The 22802-nt window shown below is 35.8% G+C and overlaps 4 protein-coding genes across 9 annotated transcripts; all 4 read right to left on the bottom strand.

Moving 5' to 3' along the window:
- Positions 1–510: 510 nt before the first annotated feature.
- LOC147499751 (glyoxal oxidase-related protein) lies at positions 511–2294 on the bottom strand. Its single transcript, XM_086563529.1, has one exon. It carries the CDS (start codon positions 2292–2294, stop codon positions 645–647), a length of 1650 nt encoding a protein of 549 aa, XP_086419655.1. The 3' UTR covers positions 511–644.
- A 626-nt stretch (positions 2295–2920) lies between these two features.
- On the bottom strand, positions 2921–5434 carry LOC147499750 (beta-amyrin 28-monooxygenase-like). Its single transcript, XM_086561535.1, has 3 exons — positions 4407–5434; positions 3792–3979; positions 2921–3298 (listed from the first exon to the last, which is right to left on the bottom strand). Exons 1-3 carry the CDS (start codon positions 5341–5343, stop codon positions 2999–3001), a joined length of 1425 nt encoding a protein of 474 aa, XP_086417661.1. The 5' UTR covers positions 5344–5434; the 3' UTR covers positions 2921–2998.
- A 1567-nt stretch (positions 5435–7001) lies between these two features.
- On the bottom strand, positions 7002–13413 carry LOC147499749 (uncharacterized). Of its 5 annotated transcripts, XM_086561533.1 has the most exons (7): positions 13154–13399; positions 12310–12354; positions 11252–11661; positions 9789–10351; positions 9607–9673; positions 8031–8212; positions 7781–7919 (listed from the first exon to the last, which is right to left on the bottom strand). In XM_086561533.1, exons 3-6 carry the CDS (start codon positions 11643–11645, stop codon positions 8070–8072), a joined length of 1167 nt encoding a protein of 388 aa, XP_086417659.1. In that variant the 5' UTR covers positions 11646–11661; positions 12310–12354; positions 13154–13399; the 3' UTR covers positions 7781–7919; positions 8031–8069. The 5 variants fall into 5 exon arrangements, with proteins under 5 accessions (XP_086417655.1, XP_086417658.1, XP_086417657.1 ...); XM_086561529.1 differs by lacking the exon at positions 8031–8212 and having other exon boundaries at positions 7002–7919; positions 13154–13413; XM_086561532.1 differs by lacking the exon at positions 8031–8212 and having other exon boundaries at positions 7002–7919; positions 13281–13301.
- Positions 13414–14539: 1126 nt separating this feature from the next.
- On the bottom strand, positions 14540–16700 carry LOC147499748 (Pre-rRNA-processing protein TSR2, conserved region). 2 transcript variants are annotated; one of them, XM_086559206.1, is made up of 4 exons: positions 16350–16700; positions 16143–16234; positions 15670–15783; positions 14540–15126 (listed from the first exon to the last, which is right to left on the bottom strand). In XM_086559206.1, the coding sequence occupies exons 1-4, from the start codon at positions 16546–16548 to the stop codon at positions 15001–15003; spliced, it is 531 nt and encodes a 176-aa protein (XP_086415332.1). In that variant the 5' UTR covers positions 16549–16700; the 3' UTR covers positions 14540–15000. The 2 variants fall into 2 exon arrangements, with proteins under 2 accessions (XP_086415332.1, XP_086415333.1); XM_086559207.1 differs by having other exon boundaries at positions 15697–15783; positions 16350–16688.
- Between the last annotated feature and the right edge of the window lie 6102 nt (positions 16701–22802).

Genomic DNA, 22802 nt, shown 5'->3' with positions numbered 1-22802 from the left:
TAACGGGTTTAGGGCTAAATTATCGGGTCGGACTCGGGTCGGTTCGAATTTAGAAAGTGTGACCAAATCTTATCCTATGTATTTCAATTTAGATTCGAGTTCGAGTTTTATTGGGTTCAGACAAGGTTCGGTGCGGACATTTTGTTCGGATTTTGGGCGGGTTTCGGATTTCAGGCAAGATGGACATCCCTAGTACTTACTAATTAGTAATCATCAGCCTTGTAATGATTTGTTGGGTATATACGTTTTTGCTTAACCGCTTAACTTTTCTGGATGCTAGCTGATGAAAGTCATGAAACCATAGGTCCATAGGTCAGTTTACTTCTAATACTATACTTTGAGACTTCGAGTTAAGCAAGAAAAAAAATTTGCAAGGAAGTGTTTGTGCCTTTGTTTCTTATACGTATCTCCAACACTTGGGTCCGGCTTGGAGTATAGCAAAAGAGAAACCATGTGACTAAATAAAACAAAATGGAATGAGGAAGCAGTACGGGACTACGGGGATTCACACTATTTTCTTGTACAAAATCAAATTCTACATTCATTCATTCTTTCTTACATTTTTCTTTGTCAGGTCAAACATATAAACTAGTCCGTAGGTTTAATTTAAGGAATCAGACATCTGATATGAACTATTTTCGATCTCACTGAATCTTGACCCATGAACCGGTGCTTGGTGCACCACCATGAACAACAAACATGAGATAGTACCCACTTGGTGCAACCTCTGCTCCAGGCGGTCCAATTAAGCTAACCTCGTAAGTCCACAATGCTGTACATCTGACTGCAATAACTCTTAGTTGAACCATTCTCTGATTCATTCCTAAAGAGTGTGTTGTAAATGATGGTGCTATTATATTCACTGAAACTTCGCCTGCCGACCTATATTCTGGCACTACAATTGTGACCGATGTAGCCTGACCGTAAGTAATAATCTCAGAGCAAAAAGCAATCCTTGGTCGAATACGGTCATGTTCAGGTGCTAAGTAAGGAGGTGAAAAGGCCTCTAAGCTGAGCTCAGTTGGATACCGTACACCATAGAAGCTGTAATTTCTATGAGGATTACTGCCTCCAACTAAAACACGCCCATCGGGTACTAGCACTGCACCGGAGTGGTACATTCTTGGAATTGAAGTTGCGTACATGACCAAAAACCTTTGGTTGATCGGTGCCCATGGGCGGTACGCTAATGGTGTAGTAATTGGATCCCTTGCCAACTCCCAACCAGAAGTACCACTAGTCGCGCCGTTAATTATAAGAACGTCACCAGTTGGTAGAATTACCATGTCACCCATTACCCGCGGCATTGGCATCTCCTCCATTTCCCAATTCGGGTTTAAATCCGTGACCCGCAATCGTCCACATGAAGAGCTAGCACGTACAAAGTTACCATGTTCTGCATTTGAGAAACTACCCGGTGGTGCTCCCCCGCAGATCAGGACCTCAGCTTCAGTGGGTCTAGTATGGTCGTCAGTTAGTCTAATGGGAAGTAAAACAGATGAGCCTGAACTAGGATAATTGCGAGGATCACCACCAGGGATCCGTGGGAATTCTCTAACAACCTGATTATGTATGTAATCAAATGATATTGATCGAGTATTTGCGAAAATGAACAAATTTCCATTTGGAAGAAGATGCAAGAAAGGGTATAAATTGTTTTCATACTCGTCGTTAGTTTCCCTGAGAAAGTTCAGCCAATAATTTGGAGGCTCCCCAGGGGACTTGGGATAAAATTCATAAGTGAATTGTCTTCGACCGCCTACAATAATTGTACGTCCATCTGGTAGTAATTGATTGGTTGCATACCACCGCCTGTCACTAAGTGATCCGGGATACTCAATCCAATCACAATCATCACCGATGCATGGGGCTAATGTACGTACGGTGCGTTCACCATCATTGAATCCACCAGTTTGTACCAAGGTGCCATCTTGGAGGACTGCACCAGAGGAGCAAAATGTATCAGTTTGTACCATCAAGGGCCGAAAGATATTAGTACCGACGTCATATGCCAAAGAATGGGCAGTGCAGTCAGTCTTGAGGGCTGTATCATTGGGGTCAGTGCGACATCGACCAAATGGAAGGGACAAGTTTGAGTGGCCAAAATCAGTTCTATCGAACATGACAACTTTGTTGTTATGTAAGAGTTGCATGTGCATGGCCGATATTCCGATGCTTAGTTGCAAGAGATGCCATTCACCTCCTGTGAAGATTGAGGAAACTGGAAATTGACATCTAACTAAGGTAATGGAAATGTTGATGAGAATGAAGAAAAGTAAGAGGAGGACCTCCATATTGATCACCATAGCCGGTGTATAGGGATGGATAGATGTTGGAGACTTGTTGTTTTGGTCTTCTTTTGATCCAATGAGCAAATTTATTATTGGTTTGAGAGTTGGTGTAAAGAAATGTGATAGATGTGATGCATATATATAATATAATTGGGATTTGTTTATATGACACACTTCTTGGTTAATTGTAGGTTAATTATAGCCGTCTTGATTGTTGGAGGTCGCCAGGGTAAGAGGGCATGGGCTACAAATTAGGATGCAACTTAAAAGAGTCCCATGGTAAGGTTAATTATGCATTTGAACTTTCTGATGTATTACATTTAAATTAAATTGGCAGTTATATTGGATGCTTGACTGGTGTGGCAGTGTTGATAATTCCTATAACTGGCGTGGCAGCGTTGATAATGGGCATTTGAATTCTCTATAACTGTTCGGAGATTTCATATATTCAGTTTCCATAAAAAGTTTGAAAAGTTTCATAATATATTCAATTTCACATTAGTCAATTCCATATATTCAGTTTCCATAAAAAGTTTTTATGGTGTTAATGTGAAATTGACTAATTCCTAGTTTTAGGTGATTGTATTCATAATTTTAAACTGTTGTCGTATACCTTTGCACACTAATAAGGCAGTACTTAACCATTGGTTTATTAATCTCGCCATAACAGGTCAAGCATGGAACACATTAAACGATGCAAACATAACTCAGTTATTAAGTGGGTAAAGGTACACAGGCAAGCCTTTCGATGATGTAGGCATTGGATCAACACTAATCATCTCATCTGGAAACTCGAGTTCCCACCTAAACTCACGTACAAGATTGTGCAGAAAAACAAGGATCTCAACTCTTGCAAATTCTTTGCCTGGACACATCCTTGGGCCTCCTCCAAATGGAACAAAAGTATGTGGAACAAGTAGGTCCCGATCGAATCTCATTGGATCGAAGTTCTCTGGATCAGAAAAATAATCTGCAACCTTGTGTGCAGACGTCGTCACCCATCCAACCTTGAGAACCCAAACATACAATAATTTAGATAACAGTATTTGCAAAAGTAAACCTGACCCTGAAATGAAAATTCAAGGAATAACATGATCTAAAAGATATTTACAGTTTTTTTATAAACTTAAGCCATGACTGATTTTTTGATCCGAAATTTGACCTGACCCTGAAATGAAAATTCAAGGAATAACATGAAATTTGTTTTTTTTAAATTAAGCCCTGATTTTGACCATATCAGTTAATTGAAATTTGTTATTACCTGACATACGCATAATACATTACTTTCTCATTGATCAACTAATTACGTTAAACATGGAAAATTGAGAAGGGTCTAGATGATGGACTGGTTCCAAAAGATTTGTTTTCAGTACTTTCCTCTTTCAAACAGACCAAATTATCACCTATTTATAAGAATCGCGAGTAGAAGAAACACTGAATCCCTTAACACAGTACTTCAGCAAGAACATGGAAGAACATATATATATGATCAAGACTTACCATCCAACCTTTGGGAATGAAATATCCAGCATAAGTAAAGTCAACTTTCGCCTTCCTAAATGTTCCTTGAATAGGAGGTGAGAGCCTTAGGACTTCTCTAATGACATTCCATGAGTACTTCATCTTCTGAATATCTTCTTTGTTCAATAGTTCCCCTGGTTTTTTCTGCATAGCTATTTCCCTTTGTTCTGCCAATCAAAATGAAAATTCTATTTCAATCTTTTTTCAGGTGATCGTAGGCTCGTAGCCAATGAATTTGTTTACCAACAAGTTGGCTATCATCGATTGAAAAAGTTCCGCACAACTTGATTAAAAAAATTAGATTCAGGAAACGAGAAATTTTAGAAAAGGTATACTATCAACATAGAACACAGGCTGTGTAAAGCTAAAATATAAATCAAAGTACAAGTGCATTACATATGTACTGTCAACTGCATCATTAATCATTTGTATCATATTTCATAGACTGATGATATACTAATAAGCATAAGTTATAAATTCATTGAGTAATGTGTTGCTTACTAGGTATGGTTAATTCAACTTAAGGAAATAGAGGCCTATATTTTGAACTATGACTTTTTCGTGAGTATTTGTTCTTAGTGAGAATTAACAAACCTTGAACAACTTTATGATAGCATTCAGGCGATTCCGCAAGATACTTCATCAACATCATCATGACAGAACTACTTGTGTCATGCCCTGAATCCATGAGAAGTATTACATTGTCCGCAATCTCTATATCACTCAAAGGCTTCCCATTCTCGTCTTGTGCGTCAATCAAATATGAAATCAAGTCCTTCTCAGTTCTACCCTCGGAATGCCTCATGGTCCTCTTTTTCTCAATCACTTTAATTAGTTCATATTGTATAACTTTTGCAGAATTAACAGCCTTATAGTGCCTAGTGCCAGGGAAGTAAATTGGAAGCTGAAATACCCCTTTAAGCAAAATGTTGAACTCTTCCAACATCTTTGTTTCCCATTTCGAATCATCCATGCTAGTGAACATCTCACAAGCAAGCGAGAAAGCATAATCCTTGATCAATGAGAAGGCCATCACCTTACTTTTACCAATCCAATCTCTTTGTATACACTTCTTGCAAGTCATATCAAACCTCTCCACAAGTTGGTGCATCACTTCTTGTTGCAAAAAAGCTGTGACCAATTTCCTAGTACGCACAGCTTCGTCATACGGAGCTGTAAAGAAAGAAGTACCAAATAGTTTCTTGAGAGAATCAGGCCACCATGTCAAGACCAGACTCTTTTCAGATGTGAAAACAAACTTATTTCCAGCTGCTCCACATATTAGTACCGTCTTCTCCCCAAGTATAGATGTCTTGAAGATGTCTTTGTTGTGCTTTCTCACCCTTCTATTAAGGAATTCATCAGGCTTTCCTGATCGGTTCAATCTTTGGAGTTCTAAGGTTTCACCTACCAGTGGCCATCCCATGCTTCCTGGAGGCAGAGGGGGTCTGTTTCTAACTCTAAAGTATCTAAAAAAAATTAAATATGAAAAACCAAAGACACCCAAGAAAAGGCAGATCAAGTACTCCATTGTGGACTTAAATTCTAGAAAGATGGAAGTAGTGAACAAGATGAAGAGAGAAAAAATCTTAAAAAGAGCCGTGGAACTGCCGTACTGGTACTACAACTAACTGACAAAAATGTAACTTTCTTGCAAATTGACAGCCAACCACTACAAAAAGAAGATTATCATGTATCATGTTGAACTCATTGGGTTATATACCCTTCTTTTCTATACCTTTGGATCTATGCATATGCATAAGAATCAAAAGAATAATGCATTTATTTACCTATGTGAAGTATGGGTCGGACTGATTTGAGATAGTGCAAACATATACCTCCAAAAACACCAATAGTTGTTCAGTAGGGAACTAAAGGCTCGATCAAAACTATAAAACAAAATTAACAAATAAATAAAGTTGGTAGAATCCTCACATGTTTATATTATTTGAAATTCTGAAGCACATGATTTGAATCCTTAAAACAAAATTATAATAGAATTTGTTGTCATCGATGAGGTATTCTTAAAGATACTCCTTCATTTTTCAACTGTACATTTACAGATTTTGAATCCGATGCATACACAACGAGAATAAGGTGGTAAATGAGAAATACATAAATTTTACAATTACAAAAACAGGACAAGTGGAAAAAATAAAAACATATAAAGTCAGAGGATGTTGAGGTCAGATTGCAATTGCCTTGCATTCTTGCAGAAGTTACAAAACTAATTTGAATTTACTTCAATGTTTTAAAAAGGGAAAATGAGATCTGTACGAGAGAAAAGAGAGATTCTATACACTACTAACACTAGAATGAACCTCCTTCGATCTTGTAACAAAACATGAGAAAGAAGGTTGAAGGTAGAGAACCAATAATCCTGCAGGAAAGCATGCAGAACTAATTGGTTTGAATCTCTGCATATCAAGAAAACTTTTTGCAATCTTATCTGTAGAACTTCTTGTTCATCCAAGCTAAACAATGATAAAATATCCAAGAAAAATATAAATATTAGAGAAAGAACAGCTTCATCATGTTTGCATGCAAGAGTGCAAACTTTCTAAATAACATGCAGTGTGCCGCGTAATAACTAGAACAAAATAAAGTTTAGATGCAGGAGTGCTAGACTAAATACCAGAGCTTGTCATTTGAAATTTGAGTGCTAGACTAAATACCAGAGCTTGTCATTTGAAATTTGACGTGGGAAACATTTATATTATTTGGATTCATCTTCTAATACCAATCGAGAATTTTGGAATGACTAAACGGACCTTCCATTTCGCTCGGAGAGCTGTACATTTGATCCCCGAAGCACTCTTTAGTTTTCACCATCTACATTTTCGTTCTCAGCATGACTCGTAGTTGGTGATGCTGCTGGAGTGGAGTAGATGTAATAACATCACCCCCATAACCCCATGAACGTCAGTTGGTCTTTCCTACGACATCACCTTTTCTCTTTTGCCGAATTTAAGTTAGGTTTTCAGTATCTGCTAAAAATACTGAACCTGAAGGAGAACCCTCCTCAGGCCAAAGATTAAATTATCCTTTTTTTTTCGCCATTGGGAGCAAACCCAAGGCCGGACCAGTTGTGCTACCCCTTCCAAGATTAAATTATCTCAAACATGTATAATTGTTATATAACAGAATAACTAGTATATAGTATATACCACAACAAAATGAGAATAGATATTTTGTAAAGTTCATCATTTAGACGAAGATTTGTGCAAAAAATAATAATATGTAAAGTACACCATTGCAGACCACCAGTATATGGTTACAACATATACCCTATCATTGGGGAGGGTGGTCATGCATACAACAAACATAAATTCCCGAAAAATACAAACTCATTATGTCCTGTGCTTGTTTGAAGTGCAAATTTGCAACTCCTGGACAAATTTTGAACTCGAACAGGGAATGAGTCATGTTACTGGAAAATGTTTCCATCACCAAAAACCAACCAAAAAGGATGGAAATCCAGTCAAAACTTTGCAATCATTATAAAACTCCAAAGTCTTCATAGTATTTGCATTCTTTTTGGGAAGGTTTTGGTGGTGAAACATCTCCGGCCTTCACTCATCAATGTTCTTACTTGAAACCTCTCATAGAAAAGTTTCCAAATTTGAGGGGCAAACAAGCACAACCTATAATATTGCAAGTAATTTTACTCTTCAATTTGTAAGTCAAAGTGTTCTTTCAGTATTTCTTTAGGAACTCTTCCAAATCCTTTAGCAACCTCCTCCATATCCTTCAGTTTCAAGACTTCTCGCTTTATCTGATTCACCTTCTTCAAGATATTTGTAACAAGGGCATCAATGTTGCAATCTGCAGATGACGATGTGCGTTTTGCCAATTCAGACCTTTCTGTGTCAAGTTGGTGATACAAATCAAGGATAAAATCTTTTTGATCACAAAGGCTTTCCTTGGCAATTTTATACTCGTACTCTTGTGAGTCTGTCAAGTCTTGCAGTGCCCTTTCAATCTTCTCTTTTATTTCTGAAGACTCTAACCGATTATCAGAAGTTATATACACAGGCTGCTGAGTTTGTTGTACATTATCGAATACCTGAGGCAAGGCTCCATTTCTTCTAGAATGAGTTATTTTCCCTGTTGTACCAAGGAGTTCGGGATGTCAAATTGAGTAAATTCAGAAAGTAACTCAAGAAAATATTGCACTCAAAAGTGATCTGATCATATTCTTTGTTGTGAGAAATGCACCTTTGCCCTGATGTTTGTTAGGCATTTGCCTGGCCAAGGTTATACTTCCAAGGGAAGCTTGTTAGACCTGTAACCAACCATGCTAGCAACCACTTCACTTAAAAAGCCCCCAGCTGTTGGCAACATAGCTGAATGTATATCAAAGGAACCATGGTCCTTACATGGGGAAGGCAGGAACACTCCTGGGATGGTATACTTCTCACCATAGTAAAGACTTAAACCAGTGACATATAAGATCTACCACTCTAGTACCATCTTAACACACACATGATCAATGGCAGGTCTAACATGGGCCAAGCACATACCTAACAACACCATAAGGCAAAACATCTCACAACAATCTCAAACCTCCTTTCCTAATTTGTTCTTTCTTGAGGAGAAACATTACATAATCACACACACTAGTCCACTACACAGGTGTGATGGTGTATAATGAGAAAAGTACGAATGCATACCAAGAAAACCAGGAAAAAAGATTACCCAAGATAACTTACATGCCTGATAGTCTTAGTGACTTGTTTGATTGCATGAGAGAATTTTCACGGGTATATTTCCACGACTCCATTTATAGTGAAGGACGTACATGAGATCATGAATTCACTTTCTTTTTTCTTGTCAGTTAATGTGATTTATCTATTTAAATGTGGTCCACATATTGAATTCAGCTCAAATTGCTATATGTCAGGTGGATCATTATGTGTCTTACTCAGTACATGCTCATAGAACATAATTACAAGTGTATATAAATACAGCTAGAAAGACTTCCTATGATGAGCTGTGAAAATTTAGTAGCAACTTAACAGCAATAACACATTTCTTTTCTTTTCTTTTTTCTGACTTCTCACACGCATTTGTCATTTCTACTTGACTTGTTTATTCTTATTCAACGACACAATGACGTTCCAAACCATCATGTTGAAGTCTCCTTTGAATCCTTGAATACAAATCTTCCATTTGGGTCAATACCAGTAAAGTGACAACTCCAACTTAAGAAACACATGTCGGTGCATTGATTGTAAAGATTATGCCACATACCAACATCCAATCTCAAGGTTCTCAGAATTCTCTATAAATTATTATTTAATGCTCTTCAAGAATCTAAATATATATGCAGAAATTTTCAAAGTCAACCACACAACTCTTGCAATCTGTGGATATATAAGAATTTAGAAGTTTAGAAATATTGGACTCCAACCTAAGCAAAACAAATATATGTTGCCTTCTTATTACCTAAGGGTGGGTGTTAACATCAAGAGGTGTATCCAATATATCTGTCGCACCACACAATGCCACACTTATGGATTACAATTTCTTATTCAAAAAATGCTTTTAGTATAAATAATACACTGGTAAGTATAAGACCATGTCAATGTATTAACTACTCTTACCCTATTCTACGACTCGACTGAATGAACAGAGACAAATCTTTCTAAATAATTGTCAAGTTTTCGAGAAATTATGTTACATTCGGGCGCAAGACAAACATACCACATGAAAGACACATTAGTAAAACTGTGAGAGATGCTGTCAGAAATATAATTCTTGAAAACGCAATGAGGTTGAAAAGCAAACAGACCTGCAGAAATCCCTGCTTTCCTGTCCTCCGAATTCCATATATCTCCAAGACAAGCTCCACTTATAAGCTGATGTAAATATCAGATGGTCATGCCTCTGGTTGAAAAACTATAAAATGATGATCTGAAGAGGGATGATACCACTGTCGAAATGAAACTATAACTATCATACAACATGATTTACCTTCGTCAATGCCAATTCGATATTATGCAGCAAACTTGTAGATCTTTCTCGTTGGGAGCCACACAAAATGCACAACCCCATTTTCAGGATCTTCTCAACGTCATCCTGAGAGTTAAGAGATTCACAAGTCTGTAACAGTTTTTTCACATGTATGATGAGATCAGTTTTCTTGTCACAGCGTCTACAATAATACTCCACATCCAATCCATTGCTTCCTCCAACCGTCCCAGCCATGTAAGAGCGAAGCGCACAATCCATGTGAGCAACATGTGCACAGATATAACTCTCATTCACCTTTGCTTCACATCTAATAAAACTATAGCCTCCATAAGCCCAATCTACAGTCTTGCAACAAAGAATACAACAACAATCACGACAAAAGCCAACTTCACCACAGCAGATATCGCAATCCATGGCTGGCATAGAGTAATTCTTTGCTTGTAATTGAAGACGGCACATCCAATTTCCAACCTTACAATCCACAGCTTCGACCTTTGATTCAGACCGAGAATGTTCGGTCTTCTTTTTCTTGCCGTTTCTTGCAGTTTGTGTAGCTGACCCACCTACACATCCAAAACAAAATTTGAGGAGCACAAATGGAAACCATACAATTTAACAACGCAATTCAGAATTATATATAATGCTAAAGGAGCAAGAAAATATATATATATTATACACCAACAATATACCTTTCCATATTAAATGTTCTCTAAACTGATGTATAAGAAACATTAAAAAGGACCTCAGTGATCAGCGACAAAAACATAACACCATAACTATAGAACTTTATAGTTCTCATTTGAAAGATCAAATATAAGATCTATAGTTTGCATTATTAGGTTTCCACGAATGGAAACAGAATGACTCGTGGCGATTAACAAAAATGACGCATGAGCTGATTACCTCACCATGCAGAGAGAGGCTGTTTCCACGAATGGAACCCAAACAAGGAAACCTTACAAAAAAGACTCGTGCACTGATGAACATATCACATGGGTCAACAAAATCTGCCTACCTTTCCTCCTCAAGTAAACTGGGCCTAGAACTTTACAGTTAAGCAGCTAGTTGTAGCTGCATGATTATGGAAAAAATTCCTTCATCACCCCACGGCATACTAGTTGAGTTTTTCACAAGACACGACGAGACTCTCTAAATATACGCATACCTAGCACGATGACTTTCCAGTCTTTTGTTGTATACCAAACAGGGTCCAAAAGTTCATGAATTATCCAAATAAATAGTTCTGAAGATATAATCTTCAATAAGTCCGATAGTTCAAGAGCAAAATTAAGAAAGCAAAGCCCAAAATTTTAGGCTTGGAAGAGAGGGGGAGTACGAAGTCAATTTTCTTAAAACAATAATGATAATTACTAACAACAAATGTTAAATAAGTATAAATAAATAAACTTATTTTAAACATAACCACATACTAGTATATGAAAATAATGGTTCTTAAACAAAACCTTCTGCGCAAGCGTACTCTCTTGAAGGAATCCTCCAATTGAAAGAGGAGAAGAAGGCATCCATGTCAGTATCAGGGAATTCCTGTTGGAGAAATCTCTCAACTGCTGGTTTGCTGGGAAAACTGCTTTTCACCCGTAAGGACTTTTGTAGACGACTTGGAAGATACAAGTATCTATCTTGCCAAATCCCAGAAATGTTTTCCCTCGTTCCTACTTTCCATCCCCAGATATCTCCGGGTTCAGGCCAATCAATAGGAGCATATGGCAAACCCATACCTGATTCACCACATGCTACAGGCCATAGACTCAGATCCTTTTTTGTCACAGCAGCCTCCGGATGATTATTTCCATCAGGAACATCAGGAGCAGTAGATTGGCTTTTGATTATTTCCATTGATTAAAAGATTGTCCTGCATTAACGTAGTTCTTGTTATCAAGATATATGCCAAGTCAACAAAATAATTATTTAAAACAAATAAAGTTCACACTTCACCGACCAATCTAAGTTATTCTCACCGTACTTCTCTCTCTTCTTTTTCTTTATGTAGAAACATAAGATGCATTTACAGTTTTGAAACCATTTAGGTAATCCCAGCAGCTGTCATCATCCTTGTCATGTCCCAATATCTTATTGGATAATATACATTAGCAAGATTACATTACTGACAGGCCCTTTTCGAGCCTTCAACTGCATTAATGCCTAAACTTACCATTTTGTACAAGGCAATCAAATCCACAATCTGGGATTCACTCCACTACTTTCGTCGTTGTAACATTTAACTACTTGACTAAAATCTTAATTCAGTCATTCTACATTCAACCCCTCGTCGCATGAATCTCAACACATGCAAATAAATAGACATATGTATCGTTCTAAACCACGGTCACATAAACATCCCATTTTTGTTTCTTAAATGTGTCAATCGATTTCATAACAACAAATCCATCTTTAAATCAACACGAACTTGGCAAAGGTTATTTATGTAATTTTAGTTTAGTTATCTTCTTCAACAGACAGACTTATTATTATTAAAATTTATTTACTAACAAATTTTCACCTGAATAGAAGCTTCTTTTATTCTGAATCACCTTTATTCTCTCGCCTGTTAAATCACATGAAAATAAGATAAGTTAATGCAAAAAACAAAAATACGGAAAAGAAGAGAGAGAAAATTATAAGTCTTACGTTGTTAGAAGTTAGAACTTGTTACTGTGCACGGTTGGAAAAATGTTTTTTGTTTGGACAACTTTACCAAATAAGGTTTTTTTTCGGTAGTATCGGCTCTATGGAATTTATATCAGATACTTGCTTTTCAGGTAGAGACTCTTAATATCCTTAATCCCACGGCTGTAGTTTTTGCATCATATGTACAGTTGTACACTATCTAGTAGTATGGTTCGTTGAACCGCTCGTGGGGTCCACATGGTCATAATACTTACTCTTCCTGTTTTACTAGAGGCGACCCAACACCAATTTAAAAACCGGGTGTGTGCGTGCTATCAAGCTAAGCTAAATCCCCAATTCAAACTAACATAAACCCTAATTTTGTTCTTCTAATCTACTTATTTTTCCTCTTTCTTCTACCAATGCCAAAGAAAACCAATACAAAGGCTTAATCCTTTAATTAAAATATTATTTGCAACAGTACAAAATAGATAAAAATAATAGAAAAATTAAAAATATAAAGCGATTTGAATGTTGAAGAGAGGAAAACGAAACGATTTGAAAATTAAATTTAAACCTTGTAAAAATTAAAGTGAGAACAATGAACTTGCAAGTGGTCGCTTTTTAAGATCAATGTTATAGACTTACAAATAATCGGACAATTCTTGCATCTCAACGTACTTCAAATATATAATTTCCAATCTCTTCGAACTAAATTGAAAGAAATTCATTTATACCTTAAACGAAGACTGCATGCAAGTCATGATCAAATAGTGGAGACGATAAAGATATCAAAGAGAGAATGTGGAAAAAGAGCATACAATAGGAAATCGTGCAAATAGTTAAGGGTTTAGGTGAGTTTACCACAACTTTAATTAGATTTTGAGTGTTGAAACTAATTGGGTGTTTTGGATATGGTCACTATCAGCCCTTTTCTTGTGGGGGAGATCAAAAAAATTTAGCATAATCTAAAATTTATAAGTTCATAAACAATCACAAGTTTTTAAGTTTGTGTAGGAGTCCAATTTATGTATGTCCCTAGACCCTTGACCACTTCCTAGTTTGACAGGTCAGTGTGCAGTTGAGATTCAATGGAGGGGTAAAGCCAAAAAATGGTTGAGGTTCTCTCAAGTTTTAAGGAAAAGAATTAAAACCTTACCCCTTTTGAGGAATAATCATAGTTCGGGATTTCAGAATTTTATCTTACCCTTTTGAGAAATAATCATAGTTTGGGATTTTAGAATTTTTGGAATTTTGAAAATTTGAAAAATTGGGAATAATACAACAAAATCTCCATCAAACATTGAATGTCTTTCTTTACTGTTTGTGTAAGACTTTCTTTACTGTTAAGTCTTTCTTTACTGTTTGTGTAAGACTGGGTCATACGTCCAAGAGGTTTGATGTCTTGGGACTCTTGTCTAGATAAATACTGAGTCTCCAAATAGAGCAAAATACTCTATTGAGATTGAGTCGGATAAGATCGACTGATCGATATTTTCTGAGAGAAAATAACCAAATCATCCCAAAAAGTTCTCATTCTCACTCCTTCCTCCATTACTATTGCTAATTACTTAGGGTTTTAAAGTGTGGAAGCATAGTTATTATTCTAGTAATTGTAGTAACGACAACAAGAGACGTATCTTTGATCATCCACGATTCCGCTTCCATTTTTTTTTTATCTCTGTTCTATTTAGACAAAATGTATGTGCTATTTTGTCTACATTTTGGATTTAGGAAGACTACAAAACCATTTCATTTTCTTAATTAGTCAAATTATTAAAATTGACCTTATGGCAAGAGAATTCTATTTTAAGAATGTAATTTGTTTATTTAATGGAAGAAAACACTTTAAAAAAAAACTTGGAACTTTCATCATTGAAATTTTCAAATATCATGATTTCTGCCTACATATTAAACTCCTATTGCCCTACAATTAAAATGAATTGAATCGATAGTAGTTTCTTTTGAAGGGATTGATCATGAAAGCATGGCATCTTTTACTACTTGGCGCAACATCCTCTCTCGGTGACTCGGCATGTATGCTTCAAGCTACCACTTCGAAAGGTCCAAGGTCAAGATTATATTGCTGTTCACAGTGATTCCAAAACAAACACAAAACAACATATGCAAATTTCTTGTCACACCATCTTCTAGCTCATAGCTGCAATTTACTTTGTTTCGTTACAAAACAACATCTAAATTAACAGCTGCAAGACAAATAGGATAATAGTTTGTACTCATGTACCATGCAAGCTAGCAGGTTCTAGCCTATGACTTCATTTCCAAATTTTCAACCTCATATTAATTTCATTGACACCTACCTGCAAGTTGTTTATGAGTCCCATTTCAAAGAGCGCTTAAACCCAATGACTAGCTAGAAAAACTATACGAGGTGAACTTTGAGACGTGCCGCAGTGCAAAGAAAAAAAGTCAATCTATGTAAGAACACTGGGCTATTTGTAGGATCAGCAGCAGAGGACATGAATTGGTGAATACAGTAGGTGATTGTGATACAAAAAAGCTCCTGCATGCCAGAGAGACGAATGCACGACTTCAAATTAGAAGAGCAAATTGTATCACGAGATCATCCATCTTTTGAGCCATTCCCAAATGTCTCCTGGCGGCAATATAGTGGACATTGTGCTCGATTTTTGACATGATTTTTGGCTTCAGACATCACCTTCATCTCATCTTCATTAACCAACTCACCCTGATCAAGAAATGGCGAAGAACTGAAATACATTTGCTTATTATAACTCTAATGTGAAGCCACAGTCACCAAACAATTCCAAAAACCAAACCAAAATCGTTGGGTGGTTAAACTAGTTAAACACAGTGTGCTCTTGAAAACAGATGTTATGTAACTCATACAAGAAGTTACAGAAAAATTTCATTCTTGTAAGCAAGTTTTGACTTCTAGAAGATATATGCTTATCAGCTTATGGCTTCACAAATATGAAAGTTGTTGTGTTTGGTTTGGTATTGGTTCGGGCAGCATGACGTCCCAACCAGAATGCAAAACTAATCTTGGCCCAAACAATGTGCAAGGTTAAGTTTCAATTATTCTTCAAAGAGCATCAACAAGACATAAAGTCCATATACGTTTAACTCACGATTCATCTGGTACACATACAAACTATGTTCCAAACAAAGCCAATTCAATTGTTTGTAATGCTGTGAGCTGTGACTAATATCCCCAAAAAATCAAACATACACATAACTAAATCTTTCCAAGTTTCTAGTCATCAGTTACCTGTCTGAGCTGAGAGAGAGACTTTACCTTGAAGGTAGATTTCCTTAGCTTTTCAATTGACTCATAATGCCCATGTAAACAATCTTCGTGCATTGTCATCAACTCCTCTGCTACCTGCATATATAAACAGATACTCTCGAGTAAATTGTCATTATCACAAATTTTTTAGCATTGTCGTTAGCACAAATTTCAATTGACTATCTGCTAACCTAGATATGAAAACCAAAAACAACACAAATATTGGATTCTACTAAGTTAAGTTAAAACTTGACAATTTGCCTGGCGCAGAGGAGTTCTGCTTTCCGGTTCATGTTTCTATAGCACTGCACCTATTTGAGGCACATTGAAACGACACCTCTACATGATGTGTCCGCTAAGTCAGGGGGTTTTGGCCTTTCGTGGGTCGCCCTCAACCATTTCTATGGGACTTGACATTAACGAATTTCACACTTTTGTAGAAACAAAAGACATACCTCCTCAATGCTGCCATCTTCAGTATCCGTATTGAAAGAGAGCATCATGTGTTCATCAAGCAAATGTTCTAAATCATCGATACTTAACGCTACTGAACAGCACAATAAAGAAATTCAAATCAATACCCAAATCAAAACATCGATAAACACTAAATAAGAAACACGTAGACATGTTCTTGAGGTCTATTAAGGTAGAAACTGAACTACCTTTAGGTTGAGAGAACCAAGATAAAATATCAGCTGCAAGATTCTCCGATTTCTGAAGAGAATCTCTCCCACCCCATTCATTCTGGATGGCCATTTGAAGGGCATTCCATTGAGTAAGAGCTAGAGATATTCCTTCAGCAAACATCGAAAGAGATTCTGACTTCAGTCCCTGAAAATTGATTCCATGGATTGAAGTCATGAATGCTGCTTTGCTGATCTATCCTAAAACTAGCTCCTGCTCCTCCCCTCTCTTCAACTCTTCAAATTAGAGGAGAGAAAGAGAGAGAGGGAAGGGAGAGAGTCTGAACAGCGGAAGAGATAAGAAAATGTAATAGTTATAAAAAGGAAGATACATGTCTGATGGCGCGAAAGGATAGGATCAAATTAGACAACAGATATCCGTTGGACGGTTTTCTATATATGACTAAACAGTAACATTTTTTTTTTTTTTTTTTTTTTTTTTTTTTTTTTTATTTTTTTTTTTTAATTGGAAATTTTATTGATCCGATAAGGATTTTTACAAATAATTAGGACAAGCGTGCAACAATTTATGTCTCAAGTCCTCAATAGCAAACCCTATTCTTCTAAAAACAAACTCGTTAAAAATAGTGGTAACATCTTTATTAACTGAGTTTTCTACGAAGTCTCTTGAGAACATTTGTTCCAAAAACAAAAAAGTGTCGAAACTAAACGGAATGAAACAATCTTTGGTTAATTTTTGCAAGCTTCCTCATGCTTCTCCATCTTCCCTCTTCACCGCTCTCTTTGCCGCTTCTCCCACCTCAAATTTTCCATTCCCAAATGGCGGAGGCTCATTACATCAAACACATGCATGTCTCCCCCGGACCAATGCCGAATAAATTGAAGACATATGATGGCGAATCAATTAGATCTGAAAATAAATAAATTGGAGATGAGAAAATTCATTGCCCTCCTTCTTTAAATGAATTACGATAATCCAAAATGCATCACATAAAATATCTCTAACATGATCATGTGCTATTTTGAAACCGGAAAATGCCTACAATGTGCGCATGGTCCCCGGCGTCTAGTCTACTCTTCTTGCAAACGGGCATAGACCACCATCGAGTACAAAGGAATCATGAGAGACGGTATCGGAGAATAGAACGATACTCCAAAATTACCAAAAAGATACCTCCATTGGAATGGCAAGTAAAAATTCCTTAGCTTGTTGTTGCAAAGCATCCAAATTCTAATATTTAAACGAAAGCGATAACACAAACTCCCTCTCAAGATTAAGAACAATCTTACTATAGAATGCTTCGCCAAAGTTTTTGTGGTTTTGAGGGGACGAAAACATTTATTTATAATTTTTATAGAACAATTGGTAGCAATTGTAAAATCGGGTTTGAATAAAGACTCAATGCACTTTGCAACATCAAGAATCTCATCAACAAATTAAAACAACTCCTAAGAATGTAAACCCATTCTCAATCTCCGACAACGGGAGATTATAAAAAGCAAAAGTAGAGACATGAATTGCAACAATAAATACCTAACCTTTAAGGCGTAATGGGATTGTCGATAAACGCCAATCGCAAATCACCAAAGTTAGGACCATCAAAACCACAATAAACGGAGAACATTGGAGATGCCGATCAAAAGTCTTAGTTGCGCCTCTCTAAAAGGGATGGTGGACAAATACGAATCACAAATACCAACTTAGAGAGCCCGACAAGCACGTAAGAGAGCTAACTCACATCGCGTGGATCATCTAATATAGCTAAACGGTCCATCAAAGTTGAACCTTTTCAACACGCCTTGTGAGCAAGGCCCATGACAAAAGATGGATCGTCTATATAACCGCACCTCCAAGCAACGACTCCTGGGAGGGGCGGGACAAATCTGAAGGAAAGAGACCGGAGTGGAGCGGCGTGGATCCAATGATGGCCAAAATATTGAAGATTTTAGCCACATTAAGATATAAAAAAAGAAGGTCCTTCTCCCGAATGAAATTACGATCTCAATCGAGTCCCATCATCTAGATACCAAGCATGTAGCAACAATCGATTTAATCCGGGGATGCAACACCATTTTAAATAGTTGTTGGGATAAAAGTGGTTAAAAATAATTCTTTGACCCTTAAAGTTATACCATATGTAGCCATTTGGGTTGACAATACAAGTACTCAACCCGGGGCAATAACAAAACGGATACTGAACCTCTCTCAACATGGTAGTCCGATCAACCATGTTAAAAGCATTCCGAAATCTACAAGCAAAATCGAACCCTTGCATCCTAATTTAGCATTATTAGCATACACTTGGCCGAATGCAAAATTGCTTACAAAACCACCGTAAACACCAATTTTATTGAAAATCGAGGTATCCTACCACATCTTGGGAAACTCCTTTCATTGCAATCTTGGAGACTAGAACGCCAAACCATTTTCCATTCTATAATAAATACCATTATTGGTTATTGAGAATTGGAGTAAAATTGATATGAGCACTCGCGATGTTTGTGGTTTAACGGTACGTGGACATCGCCCCTCAGAATAAAAGATTTTGAAAAAAAATTGGGGGTCAATGCATCTAGCAAATCGACGATATAGTATCTAACATCTACCACTCATGGCATCCAACAAATCTAATCTAAGACCATCCGATTACAATTTTGCAATTTGAAATGACCGAATACATGCTAATAGGGCTTAATACCAATTTAAAGGGGCTCAACAAAAGGTTAAACGGTCTCATTGTGGTTTTCGATTATTGCTTCTCCTCTAATGCACATATAGTCTCTACAAATTATTGGAGGCTTCCCGATGATGATAACACTTTAATCATTGCAGACAAAATGTCCATCAACAAATTCGACCACATTATTCAAGTGGAAGCAGATTTCTATTTGGTTGGATTGAAGGATTTCTATTACACACTCTCTTTTTAAGAAACATTTGGCTCATTCCATGTCATCAAGGCATGGAGAATCTCATTTTCAAGGTTTTTCTAGTACCGTCAACGACGCGAAATTCATTCGTGGTTGAAAAACTTTTTTTTTCTATCTTTCAGAAGAAGGCGACCCAAGAAACCCAAGGCACCCGGGACTCTTGATCGTAATATCCCAAAGAGAGCAGATTTCAACCGGAAAAAGCCAAACGACAAGCACGCGTGGTATACTTTTCACAAGCACAAAAAAGGTATACGGAATGCACTATCAATTAACATCTCTTCAAGTTGATTTAAACATTACCAAACCGATTAGGGGTATGTTGAATTTAAGTCTAATGTCGTGAGTGTAAGATCCGTAGTGTTGGGCTTAGAGGGGGACTGTGGTATGCCCACAATAACACATGGGTTCTCCACTCTCCATCAAAGGGTTCTATGGTATCATCCGGATGAAAAAAAACGGTATCCCAAGAGCATGGATGCAAAGACAAATCTTCCGAAACCCATTTGTCTAATGACCTTAAGGAGTTCTTTATGACAAATACAATTCACGATCATCCTTAATTTCATCTTCAACCCTATTTACTAACCGGCAATCCAAATGTTGTTTTAGAAACCATTTATGAAAATATAATTGGAACAAGAAACCCATTACCGTTTTACTCCATTGGTGCATCCATGACAAAATCCCAAAGGAAAGGACAATGAACACCAACATTTTGAGCAAGTTTTGAGAACTATAGACCTTTCTTCCTCTCATAGTCAAATTAAGTTTTCAAACAAACCCCAAACCAAACAAATCCCAAACTATACATATCCCATACCCCAAACCACGTTTATTTTTTATTTTTTATTTTTTATTTTTTATTTTTTATTTTTTTTTTAGGGTAATCTTAATTCTTAAATACACTCTCCATTTCTAAGAGGGCACTTTCCGACCCGGAATTTATTATTACATTTATGTCTCAAGTCTCAACTTAAAACCCAAGTTTTCTAAGAGGGCACTCCCCATAAAAAATAGTGGTAACCTCCTATTGCCCTTAACTAACTAGTTTGCACTATGCAACTCTATACACTATCAAAATACACTCTCCTTCTCCAATTATCTACATCCAATTCAATTTTTCTTGACTCAACTCAACTCAATTTTTCTCTACTTCTCAACTCTCAATACCTCTATATTTTAACTCTCAAATGGAGTGTGTATCATTATCCAACTCTCAAATGAACGATTTATCGCAATACAAATACCCACATCTCAATGTCGAATAAATTGAAGATTATATGATGTTAGAAGAATCAATTGAACATGAAAATAAATAAATTGGAGATTAATGTAATTGAAATTGCCTAATGGAATTGAAACTAAATGAATTACGATTATTTGAATCTTAGATTTCAAAATAAATTTTGTGTAATCTTGATGTATGTGCTATTTTGATGAACGGTAACACATTGTCGTAAAATACCATAAACCACAACGTAACGGGTTCTTTGAAACATAACCATAAATTACAGTGTCGGGTTACCATTTACCAAGTAAAGATACAACAAATAGACATCGAAAATTCTTAAAGCATTTGGTATCTTGTTGTTGTATTGTCAAATTCTAATATTTAAATATTTCATCATCTATTTGATAATAATTTGATTAATAATTAGCATATTTTAACTTATTTGTAGTTGTTTTAGGTGATAACTTAGTAGAAAACATTTATGTTATAATTTTTTATTTTCGAATTGGTAGCAATTGTATATGTCTCTAGGGTTTGAATAAATATAGTTCTAACTAGACTTTGAATCTAACATCTAAATTTTTATCAACAAATTAAAATTGAATTATATAATATAATTTAAACCCATTCTCCAATCTATAATAAAACGTTTAGATTATAATTTTTTATTTTGGAAAAGGTTTGAATTAGTACAGTTCTAACTACACTTTAAAACTTTACCTACATATTAAAATTGGATTAGACGATATAATTATTTAAATTAACCCGTTATCCAATATATAATAAAACGTTTGTGTTGTAATTTTTTATTTCAGAATTAGTAGCAACTTTACTTATGTTTAGGATTTAAGGTTTGAAAAGAAACAGTTCTAACTAGGGGTGGCAATGGAAAATGCGTGTTGGGTCGGGTTTGGTTGTGTCATATGGGGTCACGTGTTAGGAGAGCAAACCCAAATCATTTAATTATTAATCGTGGTCGAAGTTTGTTAAACCCAAACCCAACCCCGCCTATATAATGGGTTACCCAACGGTGACCTTCTAAGCCAACGGGTCAATTTCAAATCATTTATCGATCGGATTCACAGACAACCTATATGCAAAATATTTAGTATTTCACGATTTTATTTATCAAAAAATATATAAAAAAATATTAATTCTCAAGAATCATTCATAATTCAATTACATATCAATGAAAATTGAATAAATCTAAACATGTATTTATCGAATGAATCAATATGACAGCTAATCCTTCTCATTTTAGTCGATTTATTTTAAGTTGTTGGGATAGTGAGATTTTAAAAATAATTCACTTATCTAAAAACAAGGTTATACATATCACGGGTTGATGACCGACCCATTAGACCGAGAACTAATCGGGGTTTTATTAACGGTAACTTCGGGTTAACATATGTGACCCCCAACCCATTTATTTGATGGGTTAGGCAGGTCAACCCTTAAATGACCCAAAACATTTTTTTTCCTAATCCAAACCGCTAATTTCGGTCGGGTTAAGTCCGGTACAAAATTGTCACCCCTAGTTCTAACTAGATTTTATTTGAATCGATTTAACATCTAAATTTTTACCAACAAATTAAAGTTTGATTAAATGATATAATTTAAACCTATTTTCCATTCCATAATAAAATATTTTGGTTATTATTTATGATTTCAGAATTGATATGTAGCAACTGTACATATGTTTGTGGTTTAGCCAATACAGTTCTAACAATAATAGAACTATATTTTGAAAAAAAAAAAAATCAATACAGTTCTAAGTATATTTTGAATCTAGTATCTAACATCTAATACATTTGGAAGTTAATATTCATTATCTAATCTAACACCTATTTTATTATTATTTTTTCAATTTGTAATGGTATCAAAATTTGAGATTCCTCGATATTCCCAATTTAGAGTTTAGGGTTTAGGGTTTAAGGTTAGACATCTCGATATTTTAATATTTCAATTATTTCGATATCTCAACATCTGAAATTGAGTTTTCATTTCGACAAATTATTTCAATATTTCAAAATAATTTTGATATTTCGACCAATTATTCAATAATTCAATACTATTTCAATATTTTGCCCAATTGTTTTTATGAAATTTCGAAATCAATTTATTCTCTTTTTAAGTTGATTTGAATTTCCCTCTCAAAATCAAACTCAAAACTCATTTTCAACTTTTTTGCTTCCCCCTCAAATTCAAACCGAAATTCAAACCCAAATTTTAGCCTTTTTTCTACTCTCTTTCTTTCCCCACCCTCAAATCTACTTCTCTTTAAACACTTCTTCTCCATTCCTAAT

The sequence above is a fragment of the Coptis chinensis genome, chromosome 5 (genome assembly GCF_015680905.1).
Source record: "Coptis chinensis isolate HL-2020 chromosome 5, ASM1568090v1, whole genome shotgun sequence".
In the NCBI taxonomy this organism is placed as follows: Eukaryota; Viridiplantae; Streptophyta; class Magnoliopsida; order Ranunculales; family Ranunculaceae; genus Coptis; species Coptis chinensis.
Note: the sequence above shows the minus strand (reverse complement) of the source record. Positions and strands in the feature narration are given on the sequence as shown.